The 21,283-nt window shown below is 48.9% G+C and overlaps 1 protein-coding gene across 2 annotated transcripts; it reads left to right on the plus strand.

Annotated features, from left to right (window-relative positions):
• The first annotated feature begins 452 nt into the window (after positions 1-452).
• On the plus strand, positions 453-14,535 carry DET1 (DET1 partner of COP1 E3 ubiquitin ligase). Of its 2 annotated transcripts, none has more exons than XM_082060697.1 (5): positions 453-570; positions 1,291-2,399; positions 5,378-5,568; positions 7,208-7,399; positions 11,083-14,535. In XM_082060697.1, exons 2-5 carry the CDS (start codon positions 1,317-1,319, stop codon positions 11,270-11,272), a joined length of 1,656 nt encoding a protein of 551 aa, XP_081916823.1. In that variant the 5' UTR covers positions 453-570; positions 1,291-1,316; the 3' UTR covers positions 11,273-14,535. The 2 variants fall into 2 exon arrangements, with proteins under 2 accessions (XP_081916823.1, XP_081916824.1); XM_082060698.1 differs by having other exon boundaries at positions 478-528.
• The last annotated feature ends 6,748 nt before the right edge of the window (positions 14,536-21,283 follow it).

A 21,283-nucleotide genomic window follows, 5' to 3' on the forward strand; every position in this document is an offset into this window, starting at 1 on the left:
GGAGAGTCGGGGATGCTGAAGGCATGGGGGATGCTCAGGGGGTGCTTGAGGTGCAGGGTTGGGGGTGCAGAATGATGCAAGGGGTTTGAGGGTGGTTGCATGGGGGTGCAGGCTTTTTGGGGTGGGCTGCGAGGTGGTGAAGGGGGTGCAAGGGTTCAGGGAGGAAGGTGAAGGATGGGTGCTGGGGGTGCAGGATGGTTGCAGAGTGGGTGCAGGGTTTCAGGGGGTGAAGGATGGTGCAGGATGAGTGCAGGGTTTCAGGGGATGCAGGATGGTGCAGAGCGGGTGCAGGATGGGTGCTGGGTTAAGTGCAGGTTTCGGGAGGTGCAGGGGGTACCCGGGCACACCCCGCAGCGCTCCCTCCACCCGCTAGGGGGAGCGGGCACCTCTGGTCTGTTGACAGTCTAGCCCGACTCCACCCCCCCTCCTCCCCCCCGCATCTCTGGCCGGAAGCGGAAGTGGGGGGGTGACTCCTTCCCGCCGTAGCGGCGCGTCCTGCGGTGGCGGAAAGATGGCGGCGGCCATAAAGTGAGCGGCGGCGGCGGCGGGACCTGGCGCTGGGACCGAGCGGTGAGCCCGGCCGCGGCCTCTGTCCCGCCCCGCCCCCGGCCCAGCCGCGCGGCTCCCTCAGGCCTTTGTTCGGCTGCCGTGGCCCCCGGTTCCTGTGTCCCCCCACATCCCAGGCGGGCGGGAAAGCAGCTGCGGCCCCCGCGCCCGTGGCAGGCGGGCCCGGAGCTTCCCCTGGAGCCCAGAGTCCTTCCACAACCCTCGGGTACCCGGGGCTCCCTGCGGCCCCCCTCGGCAGGCCTGTAGGCCGCCCCTTTTCTCCTGGTGGCCCTTGTAGTGCCCCGGATCCCAGGTCCAGTTCTTTCCAAACTGCCCCCATGTGCCTGTTTGTCAGCGAGCGGGTCTACGGGTTATTCCCGGACCCCACCCCGGGATCTCGGGTCCCCTTGATGCGCACCTGTGCTTGTCGCCCTCCCTGGCTCCCTCATCCCCTCCAGTTGCTCCCCATCGCTCTCTTCAGCAGACACCTTGCAGATCCCCTCAGCGCACTGGGGTTTTCCCTCTTTTTCCTGGCACCTCACACTGAGCTCTCTCTCCAAGGCCCTTCTTTTCCTCCTGTGTGTTCTTTTCCCCCTGCCATAGGTGCATCTATAGCTTTCAGACACCCCCTGGGTGCTATGGGGCTTTCCCCCACCCAATCCATATAGGCAGGTCTCTTGGTACCCTGAATTCTGCCACATCTCTGTGTGGTCCCAGGGCACATGTATGCTCTCTCCCCGGCAGGGTGAAGATGAAGTAGAGCTCTGGCCATGGACCATGACGCTCCCACCATCAGGCCCCGCCGCATCCAGAACCAGAATGTCATCCACCGCCTGGAGCGCCGCCGGATCAGCTCGGGCAAAGCCGGCACCCATTGGCACCAAGTCCGTGTCTTCCACCAGAACGTCTTCCCCAACTTCACCGTGGTCAATGTGGAGAAGCCACCCTGCTTCTTGCGCAAGTTCTCCCCTGATGGCCGCTACTTCATCGCCTTCTCCTCTGACCAGACCTCTCTGGAGATCTATGAGTATCAGGGCTGCCAGGCAGCAGAAGATCTCCTGCAAGGCTACGAGGGAGAGATCCTTGCCAATGGCAATGACCAAAGATCTGTCAACATCCGGGGACGGCTCTTTGAGCGCTTCTTTGTCCTGCTCCATATCACCAACGTGGCCTCCAATGGGGAGCACTTGAACCGTGAGTGCAGCTTGTTCACCGATGACTGTCGCTACGTGATCGTTGGCTCTGCCGCATACCTGCCCGAGGAGCCTCATCCCCCCTTCTTTGAGGTTTACCGCAACAGCGAGTCGGTCACCCCAAATCCCCGCTCCCCCTTGGAGGATTATTCCTTGCACATCATAGACCTCCACACGGGCAGGCTGTGCGACACGCGGACTTTCAAATGCGACAAAGTCATCCTGTCTCACAACCAGGGGCTGTACCTCTATAAGAACATCTTGGCCATTCTCTCTGTGCAGCAACAGACTATTCACGTCTTTCAAGTAACACCAGAGGGTACATTCATTGATGTACGGACTATCGGCCGCTTCTGCTACGAGGATGATCTCCTGACTCTATCTGCGGTGTATCCTGAGGTGCAACGGGACACTCAGACGGGGATGGCCAACCCCTACAAAGAGCCCTTCATAAACTCTTTGAAGCACAGGCTGCTGGTGTACTTGTGGAGAAGGGCTGAGCAGGATGGGAGTGCTATAGCAAAAAGAAGGTTCTTCCAGTACTTTGATCAGTTGAGGCAGCTCCGCATGTGGAAGATGCAGCTTTTGGATGAGAACCATCTGTTTATCAAATACACTAGTGAAGACGTGGTCACGCTGCGGGTGACAGATCCCTCCCAGGTACTACCTGCCGCCTCAGGTTGCTCATTGCTTTGGGGGAAGCGCTCGAGCAGGTACAATGCTGTGAGCTGTGTTTCTTAGCTGAGCCTGTGAAAGTTGTTAGGATCTCTGGTACTTCATTCTCGTATGAACATTTGACACCTTTGGTATTGAATAACTGATGTATCTTTTGCTCTCATAATTTTATTGCTTCCTTGTCAACTAAAAGTGTGGTGTGATGGTGTGGTAACTGAGTCCCCTTTCTCCAGAGATTGTTCCCTGTGTTCCTAGGTGCTATACAACCCTTTTCCCCTCCCAAATACCCACTTGTATTTTTAAATTCTTTTTTAGCTGCTATTTCATGTAGTACGCATATTGCAGAGGTAGTGTCTCCCTTTTCTCATGTACCTTCGAGCATGTTTTTCAAATATAATAGTCTTAATTTTTCCCCAGTAGAATTACGTTTTACATTCTTCCCACATACATTTTTGAGCTTCTGTGAGAGAGAATATTTAAGATCTCTCCAAACTGGGGTAGCAGCTCTTAGTTTTAGCTAATGTGCCAATTGCTTCTCCTTTCAGTTCAGTACTAAAGAAGCTGAATTAGAGCAAATGTAGCTCTGTCAGTGCTGGGTCCCTCCAGATGGCTCACCATTCCACAGGTGGATCATTTCTTTTTGCCACTGTCAGAGTGGTGGTCAAGTTTTGTGCTCTGTGAAACTGAGAACGATCTTTTTTTAACCTGTCCTGTTTCTTTGATCCACTTGGGTTTTATTGTGTTGAAAGTATTTATCAAGATTTTGTGATAAATCTCCAGTGCTGCTTGAAGGTCTCATTGTTCACTAGATGTTTGTTTTTCCCTTTCCCTTTCCCTTCCCTCTTTGCCAGACCCAGGACTTAAATTCTAGATGAAACAGGCGGTAGTTCTTTGTGTGTTGTCTTAGTCTAATTCTTATAGAAGATAACTGGTTTGTTTTATTTTCCTCATATGTGGTGGTTGAGGGAGTTGCTTTTGGAGGAAATAGGTGAAGCTTAATCTCATCAATTTTACCCATTTATGTAAAACTGAGCAGCTGTCTCAAATATATAAAGCTTTGTGGAAGTCATCTGCACGATGAGTTCTGCTCCTTGCTGGTATCTGGAATGGTGCTCCTGACCCTGATGTGAATGTTCGTGGTAGGCTCGGCTCCACTCTCTGCTGCGGTTACCAAGGCTTTTGTGCCTGGTTTGCTGCAGCATCCTCTTGACTCTCTTCACCCGAGGGTTACTTTAAGATGCAGGTTGTGGTTTGTTTGTGGTGTTCCTCAGGCTATGTGTTTTCTGCTGGAGGAAAAGCATCTTATTTCTCTTTTTTTTCAGGAGATAATTCCAGATGTGGAACAGTCGCTGTGTTAAGGCTTCCTGAAGAAATCTTGGCTCACAAAATACCTAAAGCTCTGATTTTTTCTTTTGGCTGTCAGGGAGGAACATGAGGTTTCATCCAGTTTCAGGCTCCTCTCTTCTTGCTGCCTTCTGTGCCAAGAAGGTTGAGGAAGTCACAGTTCATGCTTGTGCTTGTAGATTGTCAGGGCCTGCACTTAATTTTTCAAGGTTTTTAATTATGTGTTGTGTATATGTAGCTTGGGATTTGTTGTTGTTTTAGGCTTGTGTTGATGGACTTGGCAGCTTTGCTTCATGATTTCTGTGACACTCGACTCTGCCACCTGTGCGGTGACGGTGTTTTGTCTGTGTTACAGGCGCTGCTAAAAAGCAGTAAGGGCAATTTCTCTGGTCAAGGGCATCGTGTAGATGTGTCTGCGTGTTAACCTGGTAGAGAAACTCTTTTTTTATGTTGGAGGATACTGCCTGCAATCTCCAATGATGTAAATAGTTTTTCGTTCTGCTGTCTCCTTTTATTTTCTCTCTGCTCCAACCCTGCTTTTCAGAAGGGCTTCCCTTCCCTTAGGCGGTAATCTAGTGAGTAACCTCATCTAGCACGCATCGTTTTGACATGTGTGGGCTGGATTGTATTATCACAATTTATTTTGGGGGCTGTAAAACAAACAAACCTTGTGATATTTGCAGGTGGGTGGGATGGGCAGAGTGCCTGCCGTCATCCCTGAGCATTGTTTGGAAGCGTGAGGTGAAGCATTTAGAAATTGCCTTTTTTTGACAAAAGATTTAACCAGATAAGTGCATATAGCAGGGGAATTAGTTGCCTTTGAAGCAGAGGCAGGTTCTAACTTTGGGGTGCTGGGGTGTTAGCGCTCGCATCTCTAACAAAAACTGCTTTTGACTGAGGATGAAATCCACTTTTTCCCTACGGGGTGGGAACATTGTCTGCCTTTGTAGCTGCACTGACAGAGTGTCACCTTTTTCCCCAATTTCTTGCTCGGTCATGCCATGAAATGCTGCCATTGCCAATCCACAGCATGGATCATGGGCCTTCTTGCACAAGAATGTCGGCTTTAAAAAGAAGTCATTAATGGCTTTCAGGTTCTCGTTTCTGTGCTGGCAGGGTCCCTGGAGGGCACAACTTTTTGTGGGCGGTGGTGTAGCACAGAGTACACAAAAAAGGCTCATCTCTGTGTGACTGAAATATTAAGAAAGGGAAGAAAATAATGTCTCTGTGCAAAGGAAAAAAATGACTTTTGGCCAGCTAGTACTGGATTTAAAATCATTTTGTCAGCAGGAATGAAAATTAAATTTGGCATTTTAGAAAGCATTTTGGATTTGGTGGAGTGTAGAGAGGAAGAGAAAACAGAAGTGTTGACATCCAGTTTGAGCTGAAAAATTGGAAGCCCATTAAGTTTTCCTCGTAAATAATCACAGTTAAGAGCTGGATAATTGAGTACCTGTTGAGGCATTTGAATAGCAGAATGGATTAGTGTGAGGATGTGGGATTCTCCTGTGCTGCAGAGAAATTTGGATGGAGTCTGTGGTGTTATGTGGAGAGAAGGAAGGGGCAGCTTCCTCACCTCTGCTCTCCTGGGTAACCCATGCCTCTGCCTCTCTCCCCAGCCTTCATTCTTCGTCGTATACAACATGGTGACCACAGAGGTTATCGCCGTGTTTGAGAATACGTCCGATGAGCTGCTGGAGCTGTTTGAGAACTTCTGTGACCTCTTCAGGAATGCCACCCTGCACAGCGAGGCAGTCCAGTTCCCCTGCTCGGCTTCCAGCAACAACTTTGCCAGGCAGATCCAGCGCCGGTGAGCCATTGGGAGCATGTTTTGTACCGTATACCCACACGCTCGCCCCCATCAGCTAAAGGCCAGTATCAAGTAATGACGGCAACCCTGAGAAAACCAGTTCTTTTAGTTGTTGGGTGATACAGGGGTCTGGCTTGTACATGTTAATCTTGCAGCCTCACGCATCTGATTTTATATTCGACAGCATCTGTCTTGTTGCAGGAAGGAACAAAGCAGTGGCAATCCAGTGCTTAGAAGAAGGAAAAGGAATTTTGAGGGCTCTCCTTGAGCAGTAACTCTTCTGGAGGCTATTAATGTGTTACTGCCCAGTAGCTTAGGCCCCTGAAGATAAGATTTTTTCAAGATGCTGGTGTCATCTACTTGGATGTACTTTGCTAAGTGGCTTTCTCTGAATTTAATGTGCATCAAACTGGGTTCTGTTCTGTAGCCTTTTCTCCAACATCAGTGGTTCTTGTCAGACTGTACTAGGAGAAAGAAAACTTATCTGCCTAGACCAATTGTGAAAGCTGAGCAAAACAGGAAAATAACCTGGGTTTCTAGAATGTGCTTTAACAGTCAAATGCGGTTTTAATGAGGCAGAGTGTGTTATTTCTCTTGGAATATCTTTTTATGTGACTCAGGGTGTTTTGTTCTTCTAGTGACTTGTTTCACATCATCCAGAGTACTTGGCAATCACTTCTGGGCATGAAGCTTCTGTTGATTTTTAGGTTGACGTCACATAAGCAGGGGGAAGTTGATGGTGTTTAGAAAGAGCTGCCTGTCAGGAAATCCATAATGCTTAGTGGGAGAGAGACTGAGAGAGCTCACTGCAGACACCCAAAGAACAACTCCTGCCTTGTATTCAAGGAGAGAGGAGAATCTTTTCATTCTCTTGCCTACAAGGGCCTGTAACAGGAGTGTTTAACTTATATATCAAAGTATAATAGAGCATAATCCACAGCGAGCTGCTTTTGGCTGAGTGTTTCGGGTCAAATGGAGATGTTTTACCTTCCTTGATGTATGACGTCCATGCAGCTGATCTGAGTGTTCTTGCACATGGAAAGCTCAAATTTTACCTGGAAAGAGAAATCCAGCCTGTGTTAATCTCTCCACCAGGAAGAACTTTTAGCTTACTGTAGTTTCTGGAGAGCATTAGGCTTCTTGTCAAGGTTCTTCCTCATTTAAAGTTTCTCCCTTTATGCATTTCAAACAAAGTGCCTAGAGAGAGGGGGATTCTCAAGTCAACAATAAGGGCTCAACTGTTACTGTGAAAACCTCTGGCTTTTGCTTATGCTGTTTCCAGGCTTCATAGTAAAGCTTGGATTGACTGATAAGCTGCTAATCCGTCTCTCCCTGTTTCTGATCCTGTTCATTTCCTGTGCTGCAGAGCAGCTGGGGCCAGACCTTGTGGGTAGGCACAGGCTTGTCCTTCTGGCAGTTTGCACTTTCAGAGCAGAAACAGTAATGATGAGGGACAATAAAAAGGTCACCAGAACTGGTTGATGCTTGAATCACTGTGATACATTTTTGGAAATGAGCTGTTTTAGTTCTTATGCTGCTGCTACTTTTCTTTCCCTATCAGTTCTCCTCCTTAATTTGTTTAGGATGTGCTGTTCACCTGTGGCCTTTGTGAGTAAAACCCGGTTTTGGTTCGCTGCAGGTTCAAAGACACTATTGTGAATGCCAAGTACGGAGGGCATACGGAGGCCGTGCGGAGGCTGCTGGGCCAGCTCCCCATCAGCGCCCAGTCGTACAGTGGCAGCCCCTACCTCGACCTCTCCCTTTTCAGCTATGATGACAAGTGGGTGTCTGTCATGGAGCGGCCCAAGACCTGCGGTGATCACCCGATAAGGTATGGAACAGGACAAGAAGCCGTAGTGAGGAAACAGTGTGAGAGTAACTCTAAACCTGCCATGTGGCATCATGTGCAGAAAAGGGAGTAGATTAAGGCCTTTCTCTTATGACATCCTTTCACCAGCGGGTTTATTTCAGCAGTCCCACAAAGCTTGGCCTCTCTCCTTGTGATAACTTTTGTGTGTGTGGGAGGGCCCTTCACAGCTCTTCTTGCTGAACTGCCCTGAGGAAAGTCAGAGCTTTTTCCGTATGAATGCTCTTGTTCCTCCTCCTCTTCTTGCAGTCTTGCCTTTATGTTCTGGCCTCAGAGTGATGTGGTTCTGGATGCCTGTTTTGCTCTGCTGGAAAGATCCCTTCTGAGCACGTGGGCTTAGCTGGCAAGGATGATCTGGTTTGTCCTGTGAATAAAATAGCAGCTGGGTTAGGTGTTATTCTGGTATTGATTTAGCTATTTTCAGACTTCTTGTTTACAGTTCTCACCCTGGGAGCTGTACTCTTCATACCCCTGTTCTTTCTTTGGTCTGCAGGAAATTTGCTTCTGTAGTAGGAGTTTTAACCAGGTGTAAAGGCTGTTCTGTGCCTCTTCTGCCTGAGTCTTCAATGCTGGCAGAAAGAATAAGCGCAAGTTTTGGAATAATTAGATTTGCCATACTTATTGCAGAAACACCAGGACTGGTTATTTCTTTTTGTTGGCTGCATCCATGGCTGCAAGTACTAGTGTTTAAAAATCCAACATCTCTGGCCTGAAAGGCTCAAAGAGGCTGAGATCCCCAGACAGAATAGTCTTTCCACTTACAGTACTGCAAAATCAAACTAGTGCTCTGAAAACAAAGAGATCCTTCAAAGCCTAAGTACTTTGTTTAGTAACTGCACACATCCTGGGGGCTCAGGCAGCCTAGAGAGACCATTCTGGCCAGTTTCCCAACTTTATTTTCATCAATGCATTCTCAAAAAATGGTTTCCTGTCTCCCCTGGCCCTGACTCAGGTGTCAGGGAACCTCTGCTCTCAATTCCCAAATTACGTATATTTAATTGGTTTTTCTGCCTGTATGATTTGGTTTGATCTCCAGCTCCCATGTTATCTGCAGAGAAAAGCCTGCCCTTTCCCCCTTGTCATGCTTGACGTTGGGAAAACTTGCAGGGCGGCAGTTGTCTGCCAGCGCCAACCTGCCAGTGGCTCCCGCAGACAAAAGGGAGCAAAACCGCAGTCATTTGCTGCAGTTACCTCTTTGTAGTAAACAAAGCAAAGTGCCACCTTCCCTCCCTCCCCTGAGCAAACCAGCATTTCAGAGCCAGAGCTTTTAAAGCTTAAAGCTGTGTAGAGTCAATTAGGACATGAATAGGGTCTCAGAGCAGTGGGGCTCCTGTTTTTTTTTTTGGAGAGTAAGCAGAAGATGAGGCACTAACCTTAACCATTCAGTGGCTGCAGTAGTGCTGCTGTTTTTCTCACATGCAAAACAAAGTGATTAATAAAATAATGCTGCTGCCTGTTGTGGTTAGAGGGCTTGGAAATGAGGGGCCACAGGATGTGTAATATACATCCTATAATTGGCTGGAGTGCAAAACCCCTCAGCAACAAAAGGTGTTATAATCTGTGCAGTTTCATGGCACCACGTATGAGATACGGACAACTCTGTACCTTCTGCACATGGGTCCAGCGTGGCTTTGTGCGCCGTGTCCTTTTAACCCTTAGTGCCTTTCTGCATCCCAGAGGGTTCAACTCTCTGGCTACTTGAGAGACCAGCAGTTGTTTGCTCTCAGGAGGGAAGGATTTTAGGTTCCTCATCACTGCCATCTTCCAGTATCTTTTCAGGAAGCTTGAAGAGGCACTCACTGGGTGAAATGATGGCACTTGTGAGGAAGAGGCGCTAACACAGCCTTACCTATAGCAGGGGGTCTCTAAAATCCGTCTAGATGGTTAATAAGGAGCCATTTAACCAAAAAATGGGTCTGCAGATAAATCTTCCATTTTCATACAGTTTGAAAAGACTGGTCTTGCTGTTTCTGTTGACATACAATTTTGTATTGCAGTGCCTAATTTATCTGCAGAGTGAGAGCCCATGGAAATGGCCTCTGATTGCAGAGCACTTTTAAAAATAGATTTAAAAATACCAAACTGAGCACATCTTTGAGATTACAGGGAGCTTCATCTGGAGTAGTAAATTATTGTGAATTGGGAAGGGTGAGGAGCAGATGGGGGACTGTGCTTTATTTAAAGAATGACCCTCTGCATACCCAGCCTTGTGTAGGAGGGAAAGGGCTTTTTGAAAAGCCAAATACCAAGATTGTGACTCTCTTGCTGGATTCTTGTGTGCAATTTTCAGGCAGGGCTGGCTGGCACTTTGATTCAGAGGACGGGAGAGGAGAGTGGCCCTCCAGGAAGAACATGAGATTCTCAATAGGCTGTGTTGTTAAAATGTGGAGTATGTCTGCTCCTGAAACAGCGTTGCCTGTATCTGTCATCACCCATTCTTCCAGGCTGAGAGCTGAGTGCATCGTATTGCTGGCAGGGGGGAAATGGGCTCTGATATTAAAAGCATTCTCTGAGTTAAAACCAGAGGAAAATGCAAAATACCCACATGTACTAAATGATGGTGTACAAGGAAACAACTGGGAGACAAAATGGCAATTCTGTGCCCAAAAGTAGAAAGAACAGACAGAATGGTCTAAGGAGCTGAGACAACTGAAGAGCGAGGACTTGAGTTAGAGGCCAGCTGCTTCCTGAAGGTACCATATCCCAAAACCTCCACCGAAACCTTGGGGAAACGTGGTGTCATTGCACAGTCCCCTGTTCCTGCAGCAGCACAGGGTAGTGGTGTTACCTGGGCTTGTGTCAGTTACACAGAGTACACACAGAAGGTTAAAGAAGCAAAGAATTTTCTAGACTCGCCTGTCTCTTCAGCAGTTTGCCTCATCCCCTCGGCAGCGTTTGGGTTGTGCTGAAGCTGTGTGTGTTCCGGAGCTCACCTGTTTGGAGACACAAATGAGCTTGACCCACAGGCAGGCTTGTGGGTGACAGCAGGACACGAGGCTTTCCTTGACCTCTGCTCTTGCGGTGATTGTTGAATGTTATCCAGCAGGTCCTTCCCGCACAGCCTATCTTGTTAATGCTTTTTCTGATGGAAAGCCTTGCTTGAACTGTGAAGTACAACTTGATGCCCTTGTGCAGAACTGGATCCAGCTATTCACCTTCCTTGACCGAATAGGGATGTAGTGAAGCACAAACACAGCAGCATAAAACCTACCTGGCAGGAGAGGACAGGGGTGGCCTTGCACCCAGAGTGAGACTGTTGCTAAGGGAAGTGAGCTCAGTTCTGTAGGTACATCTGCCTTAGGGATCAAGGGGAGCAGCTTGCAGTAAGAGAGGATGGAGAGTCAGCACAAGTGGGGTCTGCACAGAACTTTGTCCTTATTGTGAAGTCAGCTACAGTCACCAAAATGACAGGCAGAGTTCTCTCACTGATGATACTAAAATGAAGTGAATGTTTTCTAGACAGTGGAAAATGAGCTGCCTTGGGAGGGATTTTCCTGCGTAGCCAAGAACCAGACACCCAGCTGAGGACCTCCTGCGCCTGACAGAGTACCAGACATTGAGCAAGGCACTTGTCTCTGTGTGTGAAGAGCCCAGATGGCAAAGTCAATAGTCAGGAACAGCCATAATTGACTTTCTTTTCGTTTCAGATTTTACGCTCGTGATTCTGGCCTCCTGAAGTTTGAGATCCAGGCGGGACTCCTGGGGCGACCCATCAATCACACAGTGCGACGCCTGGTTGCGTTCACCTTCCACCCCTTCGAGCCCTTTGCCATCTCGGTGCAGCGCACTAACGCAGAGTACGTGGTTAACTTCCACATGAGGCACAGCTGCACGTAGTGTGACACGTAGCTGGGGCGGCCACTGTCCTTGAGTCTGGGCCTCTGCTCCAGACGCACCAAAGCCAGACACTTGCACCTTCTAGGAAACCAAACCATCACTCATGTCAAGAAACCTGACCTGGGAGCTCCTACCAGCCAGCATCTCAGAGGCCCCTCAGCTGTGGAAAGCTGATCTGGTCAAGTTAGGACTGTGAATGTTTCTTCTGACCCTGTTTGTACTGTGGAGGTCCTGCTGCATTAAGTGCTGCTGTCGTTCCCTACTCCTGTTGATGAACAAAGTATAACTGAAACTCCTTTCCTGGTTTCCCAGAGATGTCTCTCTTTTCTCTCCTGTTGTGGGTCAGGCTCACCTCTCTGTCTGGGAAGATCATGGAACAGAGCCTCCTACCAGCTATGCTAAGGCACGTGGGCGGGCTGTTGGCTGGATGAGGAATTGGCTGGATGGTCACATCCAGGGGGTAGTGGTCAATGGCTCCATGTCCAGATGGAAGTGAGTGGTGAGCAGTGTCCCTCGGGGGTCCCTATTGGGGTCAGCACTGTTTAGTATCTTCAGCACTGATACAGACCATGGGATCGAGTGCACTCAGCAAGTTTGCGGATGACACCAAGCTGAGTGGTGCAGCTGACAGGCCTGAGGGACGGGATCCCATCCTGGACAAGTTTGAGAAGTGGGCCCATGTGAACCTCATGAGGTTCAGCAAGGCCTGGGGAGAGAAGGCCCTGGGGAGACCTTATTGCAGTCTTTCAGCACTTAAAAGGGGCCTATAAGAGAGAAGGAGACAGACTTTTTAGCAGGATCTGTTGTGATAGGACAAGGTGTGATGGTTTTAAACTTAAAGAACTAGGTTCAGACTAGACATGAGGAAGAAATTTTTGCAGTGAGGGTGGTGAAATACTGGTACAGGTTGCTCAGAGAGGTGCTGGATGCCCAATCCCTGGAAACATTCCAAGCCAGGCTGGACAAGGCTCTGAGCAACGTGATCTGGGTGAAGATGTCCCTGTTCATTGCAGGGGAGTTGGACTAGATGAGGAGGTCCCTTCCAACCCAAACTGTTCTATGATTAGGATGGCAAAGATGGAGCTTTGCAACACATTTGTGGAGTGCTCCATTTTGCAATGGTGCTTTTCTACCTTGTTGAGACAAACAGCCTATTGTAGAGGGAGTGGATAGGAAACCATGGGGAGGGCTTGAAAATACCTGTTTTTATCTTGAGTATTACTGTGGAAATGAAATCCTTTTCTCATCCACACAATCTACTTGTGTGATTTTAATATGCAAGAGGTCAGGAAAAAAAAAAAGGGGGGGGTGAGAAATCACTGCAATTGAGAGACATGAGGTGCGTTCCTGACTCATATGCAAGTCACTTAATCTTTGTGCCTTAGTATCTGTGAAAGGTGGTGTGTTAAAACCAGACAGCCAGGGCAGCTGCCTGTGTCACTAGCACACAAGGAGGTGGGTACAGAAGGAGGATGGCTGGGAAGGGTGAGGGGAGCAACAGGAGCTCCTTGCTCACATCAGACGGACTTTCCTGCAGCGTGGGGGTGAATCCTCACAACCATCTGCAGGTTCTGCTGCTGAGAGGAAGGGAGACCCAGCTGCTGGCACCCTCCTGTGTGTTGGAGTATTAATAACATTTGGGTTTCCCTGGAAAGGGGTGAGGAGACCTGAACTAATGTGCGTTGCTGCAGGTTTGCAGTTATGAGGTGGGCTTATTGACTTAGGTTGCTTGTTTGATGTGCTGTTCTCTGTGAGAACCAGATTTGCTGTTCTGGGCATCAGCACAGCTGGCTGGTGTGGCAGTGCTGCCTGGACCACTGCGGTGTTTGTGCTGCCAGTATTATTTTATTGGGTATGATATTACGTGCCACTGTGGACTGATGAGGATGCTGGCCCTTCTCTCTTAAAACGTGGAGTTTTTGGTTGTAGGCCACATTTTGGGTTTTTCTGCACGCAGGCTGGTTTAGGGCTGTGCCGCCAGGTGGTGTGGCCATCCCAGCGTCATGGCCTGCTCCGTTGGAAGCTGGAACCTGCTGTCATCCCTTTCCCATGGGAGGTACAGAGGGGCATTAGAAAATTGGTGCTTATACATGGGAGACCCTCTACTTTATAGGACCCTGTGGGTGTCTTGTTGGACCAAAATGAGCTCTGGGTGATGTGTTGTGGCCACACGCCTGTGAAGAGCAGTACTGCAGCCATGCGTTCATTTTGCATGGTAATGCATAGGAAAATAACTGTGTGGGTTGTTGGTACCTGCTTGTAGCATAATGCAGGGTGCCCTGGGGTCCTTGCATCTGCGTTTACTCTCTGTCTCATCTCTCCTCTCCTGGCGTTGCTAAACATATTTCCAGGGTAAGGTGTATTTCACTGCTTCTTTCCTGGTGTTTGCACTGTTAGTTTCTCAGCTCTGTCAGAAGTGACTTCAGGTCAGACGACTGCTAATAGAGGAGTGTCAGGCAATGCGTGCTTTAGCTCCAGGTTCTTCTCCGTCTAATAACACTATTTGTCAAGGTTTTAGGTTTTTATCCTGTGATCCGTTCCTCAAACATTCAGTTAAACCTCCAAGTGGAGGATCATTTGCACATTGTAGATCATGGATTTGCCTCCTTCTGCACTGCTCTCGCATTTGTTCACACTTCCAGTATGAGATGTTTTTTCTTTTCCAAAGCTCTCAGCAGCTCCATCCAAGACTGGGTTTACTCCTTGGCATCACAGCCTGGGAGGTCAGTCCTTACTAAAATAGCTGTCAGATCTCTATTTAGATTTTTTTTTTTTTTTTCTGGTGACAAAAATATAAACCATGTAGCATTTCTGCAGTCAGAGATTTTGCTTTTTGCAGTCCTGTGTGAAGCAGAGTGTGGCACAAATTGTTGGGCTTGGGGCTGAGAGACCAGAGATCTGTTCTTAGCTCTGCTATTAAATTGTTCTGTGACTGGGGGCAAATCTCTTCCTGTTCCAGCTGGTGTTTTCTTCTCTGTAAATGAGGCCAAAAACATATTTTCAGCTTTTGTAAAACACTTTGAGATTCATGGATAAAAAGTGCAGGATAAGTGCTAAGTATTTTCTTATTATGTTTGCAGACAAACTGATTGATCATTCTGTGTACTAATTGCCTTGGAGTACCATAGCAGATCCTCTGGTCTTGGCTGATGCATTTTATATCTACAACAGAATTAGTTTTATTACAGAAATGTATTGAAAGAAAAGTCTCTCATGCTTGAAATTTTGATTCTTTTATTTAAGAAACGAAAAGTGTGTGTGTGGTGGGGAGGGTGGGAGCAAAGGGGAGATATTTTCTACCTGATATTTTTCTTAGGCTTGGATGAAGATTTGTTAGCAACACAAGATAAACGTGGAATAAATGGAATTTGCTTTAAAAGCCTGATTTATTGTCTTTTTCTTCCAAATACCGTAGTGGTGCGGGTGGGAATCCCTTTTCTGAGAAGAGATGGCAGGGTGTGCCTTGGACTACGCAGGCAATACTGCATGTGAGCTGCTGCCTCTTCCTGGCATTTGGAGCACCAGCGTCCTCTCGGATGTTCCTGCCTGAGGCATTTCTGTAGTTACTGCAAATTTCTCAGATTCTTGTCTACATGAACTAATGCTGGGCGAGGAATTCTTGGCCTTCAGTTATGTTTTCCCCTTTATATATTATTACTAGCCCAACTTGTACTCAGAGGCTGTTCCTCTATTCCATTTATAATGTTTGTCTAGCCACGTGGCCATTTTCTGCTGATTGTCCACGATCAAGAGACGAAAGCCACATGCACTTTGCTTGGCAGAAGAGCCATCACCTGCCTGCTGCTTTTAGGTTGGGCTAAAGCACTTGGATTTTCTACTGAGTGTTGCTCCCAGCAGCGATGCAGCTTTGCAGAGCATTGTGGCTGGGAACATGCGGATGGGACCTTCCCAAAGTCTGAGATCTCGTAATCCACTGCTGCTTGGTAACAACCCAGCAGCAGCACCCCTGTTTGTGTCAGTTCCTCCAAGTATTTGCATCTTGGCCAGAAAAGCCACTTCTCTTTGAACCTTTCCTCTGTTTTCATGCGTGCAGTTCTCTGATACATTCCTTTGGAGACCTTGAGTGTATCAGAAAGCTCTTGAGCCTGTGGCTTTTCACAGAGTCACTAAGTGATGAGGAGATGCTTGACTTGGAAACCATGGTTGACTGGCAGCAGAATCCCATCTTTTGTTACTTCTTGTGCTGCCTTTGCTTTTTTTTATTTAAAGAGTAGTAAAAGCAGAACACTTGCAGTATTTCTTATATAAACTGCATTAGGCAGTGAGCCATAGAAATCTTGTTAGAATCAAACCCGTGTATCCTGCTAAAGTCCCTGCTAAAGACTCCTTTCCATTAACCTTCCAGCTCTGAGCGGCTGGCTCTGATTTAGTTCCCTGATGTTCTCGCTGTATTCACAGAACCTCCCTTTCACTCAGGTACTGATGTCTATTATGCTTCCCTTGGTCCTTTTGACCCAGCTGGAGAATCAGATTTCCGATGCTTTAAGAAGGCTCTTTGTCCTTATTTGTGTCCTCTGTGGTGCCGCTTTTCTGCCAGCTTTTCCTGCAGGACCTCTCAGGGCTGTGGGCAGAGAAATGGTAGAGGCTGGATGGCGCATGGGACACGTGCTTCTGACAGCTTTTGTCCTCCTTTGAGCCTTTATCGGAGAGGTGCGTGCTGCAGAGCAAATAGATGTTCCTGGGGGCAAGCAACGCGACTGGATTTTGTGAGTTTGCTTTCGTCTCGCTTTCCAAGTTTCAGAGTCCAGATTGTTGATGTGCCTGAATCCTTGTGCCTCCCTGTCTTGTTATAGGGTTGTAAAAGCTTTTCTGGCCAAATACTCCTCAGGAGGAGCAAATGGTGAAAGGACTTTTATTTTATTTTTTATTTTTGGGTTTTTTTTTTGTCCTTGCTCCAGGGCTGCGGGGGACGTGGGCTGAGCTGTGCGAAGTCTGTCATTGTAGCAGTAACAGCCTGGCAGTACCTGCCCACCAGACTAACTGCTCGTCAGGAGCAGCGTCCCCTGTGAGAGCCCTTGCCTGCCGTCTGATTTGCCTTTGTTTCTCTTGGGGAAGAGCTGTACTTACTGCGTAAGGAAATGAGTTCTCAGAAAAACACCCGTGTGGGAAAAACCCTGAATTGCACATTCTTTTTCTGATGTTTTGACATAAAAATACCGCACCAGTTTTAGACTAGCAATCTGGAAATCAGTAATTTGTGGGCGACTGCTGTGGTTGTATGTATGAGGAGAGCTGAAAAGGGGCAGAGTGCCCCTAGTCCCAACCGCTCGGAGCTGTGCTGCAGCATTGGGGTATCTTGCTCAGTTAACAAAGGGTGGAGGATGCTGGAGGAACCCACAGGCTTTGCTGCATTTGGTAGTTTTTTTACCATGTCTCTTTGTTTCTTCCCTCCCAGATGTCAAATCCTTTCCTAGGGCACCTTCTAGCTGTTGCAGTTTGCTAATGGGGTGATTACTGTCTGTTCTTGGATTTGCAAGGATACCAAAGGCACCTGAAAATTCGAGGGCAGTTTTAGAGGAGTGTGGCAGGGAGGTGCTCAGTGGGTGCCCAGGGCCCTTGGCTGGCCAGGGGAGGAGGAACCACAGGTGCCTCCCAGGGGAGCTTTCCCTGAGAAAGAACCGCACAGCGCTTGGCCTCTGGGGGAGAAAATCCTATAGAAACTGCAACAAGGCAATGGAAAGTTGTGGGTAACACTACGAAGGCCCCAGCATTTTCTGAATTCTGTTTTGTCCAGGTATGAACTGGAGTCTTTGGAGGAGTTTATTTTCTGTGGGTGACAGAACTAGTTTGAATTCAGCTTTTTTAAAGCCAGGAACACACTATTTCTATTCTCCATGGCTGTCTTCCTTTTTCTTTCTCCCCAGAAGCTTTGCAACATGCCAGGTGTGATCCGAAGCAGCCCTGGCTTTGCCCAAAGGACTCCCTGAGCCCCTGCTCTTGGCAGTGCACCATCCTGCTCTGAAAGCTGCTCTTGAACGTGTTTGTGTTCTCATCTTCCCGTGTCCTTCCTCCATCCAGGTGCTTTGTGACAGCCCCAGGTAGGGAGGCAGAGCAGTACAAGGGAGAGCTGGGTGGCCCGGTATGCTGTCTCCATTTCAGTGCCTGATAAACTGGGCAGCAGCTTCTGGTTATCTTGCAAGAGGCTGGTGAGGATGCGCTGGCGGCGCATCCAGCCCCAGGCCTGAGTCCTGCCAGAGGGGACAGCCCAGCCCTGGGCGTGCTGGGGCCAGGGAATGTGTGGGACTGGCTGTGCGAGGGGCCTGAGAGTGGTGAGAGGCAGGCAGGTGGCAGGGAAGCCCTGCCAGAGCCATCCAGCCACTGTTTGACGTGATTTTAGCGTGTAAATAAGAGCAGCAGGCAGTGTCGCATCCCTCCGAGCACCTGCTTGCTGCCACTGAGCTGGTCATTTGATAGCTCCTCGGTGCTCCACAAAGGCGTAAAATGGAGCGATGCTGGATTAGATGTACCTGCTGCCCTTGGAGAGCACCAGATGATACGGTCCTCAGCCTGATGGCACCCAGCGCTGTTGCCATGGCAACAGGGAGAACCAGCCGTCCGCATGGAAACGGCCTTGCTGGACCCAGCAACCAATTTGAGGGGAAAATGGTTCAAATGGTGAGTTTGGAGAGGTGAGGGGCACGGGCACCCCTGCAGCAGCCAGTGGGTAGCCCTGGCCTATGCTGTTGGGATGAACCGACATCCTGTGGGATGTTCTGGTGTCGGCACCGTCCCCACAGTGGGACACCCCTCCCAAAACACTGGCATTGCCCCCATCACAGAACCAGTGCGCACTTGCTCATCTCCAGCTGTGAAGGATGGTTTTCATTGCTGCTGCTTCCCTATTTTTCTGGGGCTGGTCTTGAGGTCAGGGTAAGGTCCTGATTAGTTGTGCTGATACCTGCAGCAGTGTAGCCACGTCTGATTCAGCCCTGACTGGTGAGTCTCTAATGCTGGTAAAATCCCCCTTTGTAAGGGAAAAGGGGCAGCTGGCAGCCAAACAAGGTCTCCTGTAACACAGGGCAGACAAACATCGTGTTGACAGTGCCATTGTGCAGTGCAGCCTGTCTGGCTTCAGGCAGCAAAGTCTGGAGCTAATCTCTCCTCATCCTGCCTCCTGCCCCTTGTACCCCCAGACAATGGCTCTGCCCTCACCATCTTACCCAGAGAGGGGCTGGATTTGAAGCAGATGTTGGTGCTGACCCACTGGCTCTGAGAAGGGCTGGAGGGAGCAGCTCTGCCATGTGGCTGAGACCCAGCAGGATTAGTCCCAGTTTTACAGTGGCCCTTTGGTGACAATGCTACCGCTCTTGGCTGCAGGATCAGGGGGTCTCCCCAGCCAGCTGATCTGCTTCTCCTGCAGGGATTTTGGTAAACAGGACTCGTTTTACAACCGTGTCCAAGGGCAGATCGTTTTGGAGCATCTCCCAGCACTAGAGCAGGCTGCTTCCTGGCTGTTGGCATTACAGAAAAGCCCGGAGGACTGGCAGGTCTAAAGTCATTTGCATTCCTTCCTCAGTTCCACCCTGGCAGCTCAGGAATGGATGACTTATTTCTGTGGATTCAGCAGGAGCAAAATGAAAAGCAGCATCTAGCCATGGTGGGCAATTAGGAGAGCAAGTTGTTTGCCTGCAGGCTGGTGTACGAAGAGAGGAGGGTCACACTTCACCACTTCATCTTGGGACCTGCTGAAGGAGCTGGAGATGAGTAGCTGGGCGATGAAATATGTGTCTTTCTCCTTCCTGGGGCCCCAGGTTGTGTTTGTTACCTGGAGTCCTTCATGTGGTAGGAAGCCTTGCCTGTTCCTGCACAAGGGAGCAAGCGGAGCGAGGAAGGGCCAAAAGCTGGAGTCTAGCAATGTGACTGGGAGGCACGGTGGACATCAACACCAGCCACTCCAGCTTAGAGTTTGGCTTTGCAAAATGAATCGTTAAGTGGTGAAGCACAGAGGAGGGATTTTGGAGGAGTTTGGAAGGGGAAGGAAGGTTTTGAGGACTGTTGTTGCCGCTTGGAGAGGCTTTGGCACAGTTTCTAAATACAGATTTGGGATGGTCTTTGTGCCTTCTTCAAAAGGGTGAAGTGAAAGGCCCAAAGAGTGGTTGGTCATGCTGACAGGGAGGGCTCCTGAGCAAGGCCACCCTGTGCTGCTGATGTGGAGCTCTGACTGGGAGAACAGCAAAGGGGGTGCATCCAGCCTGGTCCTGAAGCACAGCTGCTGTGGGAGAGCCCTCCCCTGCATCCTTCTAATCTGTGCTGGCTCTTGGACAGATGGATTTTAGCATTAGAAAAGGTGTTTTTTAATGTTGTATTTTCCTGCATTTTATCCTCTGTGTTCTCTCTTTCCTGACCCACCTTTTTGTTGCACACATCCTCAGTGAGCATTCAGCCCCTTGCACCCACCTCTCCACCTCCTTCCTCTAGAAAAACAAGCTGTGACACTGCTCCTGGGAGCAGCTGCGCCAAGGAGCAGCTGCTGGGGCGCTGTAGCTGTTGAGAGGTTCAGGTCCAGGTCCTGGATCTGTTTGCAGCCTCCAACTCTCAGTAGATGTGTGCAGAGGAAGAGAATTATGAACCCAGAGAAAGGAAAGGACCCTGCTAAGTGACACTAGAGCAGGGGGAGCTTGGAAAGCGCAAATGGTTTCCAAAAAAAAGGGAATAGCATGGAGGCTTGGCTCCCCTCTGCATGTCCCAAGAGGACCCTGCAGCCCTGCTTCACCATCAGCACGGGAGCTTGGATGCTATTAAGCAGTTCATTAGCAAAACCTCTGAGCAGTTCCCACTGCCCTGGAGTACCCATTAATGCCTCTTGAGGGCAGAGGAGAACATTGGAAAAGTACAAAAACAATCTGAGGGTCCTTGATCTCTCCTTTGTTCGTTTGAGAGGTCATGGGCTGAGGTTGGAGGGCCAGCTGGGAGGGAAAGAGGGGCCAGATAGGGACACCAGGTACGAAAGCAGCACCATGATTATCTGCCAAAAGTCAGAGAGCAAAAACATAACCTGGCTTGAACTGTTACTTCTGAAAGGCTCCCAAGGGGTGCTTTAGGGTTATAAACACCTACTCACCGACTCGCTTTGTGCACATCCTCAGCCAGGTATTCCTGCAGCAGAGGAAAAGCCAGCAAAGGCTGCACAGATGTTCCCTAACAGCTGCAGCTGGGCTGTGCTGAGCCACCCCTGCTGCTACAGCTTATTAGCACTGCAGGGTCTGTCCCCTTCTCCTTGCTTGTGTAGACAGTCAGCTGTTAAAGGACACTGACATCACTTAATTAATGGTTTAATTGAATCTCTCAAAGGGATCAAAATTGTCTGCCTGACTCCTGTCACTGAGATGCTCACGTAAGACATAGTAAATCAGCAATTCAGCAGATAAAGCTGCAGCTCTAGGTAGAACGTCCTTGTTGTTGAGGATAGGGAAATAATTCCTCTTTGCAGAATAATATACTATTAGGGAGAAGGCTGGGGGCTATTTTTCCAAGCCACTAGGTGCCATCCCTGTACAGGGGAAGGGTAACTGAGTTAGACTAACTCCCAAAGGTGGTACGGCACTCATTAAGGGGTAAACAGACCTCAGGCAGCATTTTATCTGTCAGTCAGAACACTGGTTTGTGTTTCACCCCCTATATGGTGGAGAATGGTCCAGGTTGTATTTTGAAGTGGAGGGCAAAGCCCCAGAAAGGCCAGGGTTGAACCAGGATGAAGTGCTGTGATCAGAAGCGGTTTCTGAGCTTGTTTCATGGAAAAAGGCTTCTTTGACAGCAGGGAATCAAAAGTTAGGAGAGAGTGGAGAGAAAAATGTCCCAAAGCAATGGGGAATCCCAGAGGGAGTGGATGTGACCCTAATGAGGGTGCTAATGTGAAGTAATTGCTGCTCAGGAGGAATGTGAGCCAGCAGAAAACAGTATTCCTTCCACCCAGGCACCAAGAAAAGCAATTAGAACTGGTAAACACCAGTGGCTGACTAGAAATCAGGCCCTTAATTAATAGTTTCGTCT

The sequence above is a fragment of the Streptopelia decaocto genome (assembly GCF_964273445.1).
Source record: "Streptopelia decaocto genome assembly, chromosome: 9".
Lineage (NCBI taxonomy): Eukaryota > Metazoa > Chordata > Aves > Columbiformes > Columbidae > Streptopelia > Streptopelia decaocto.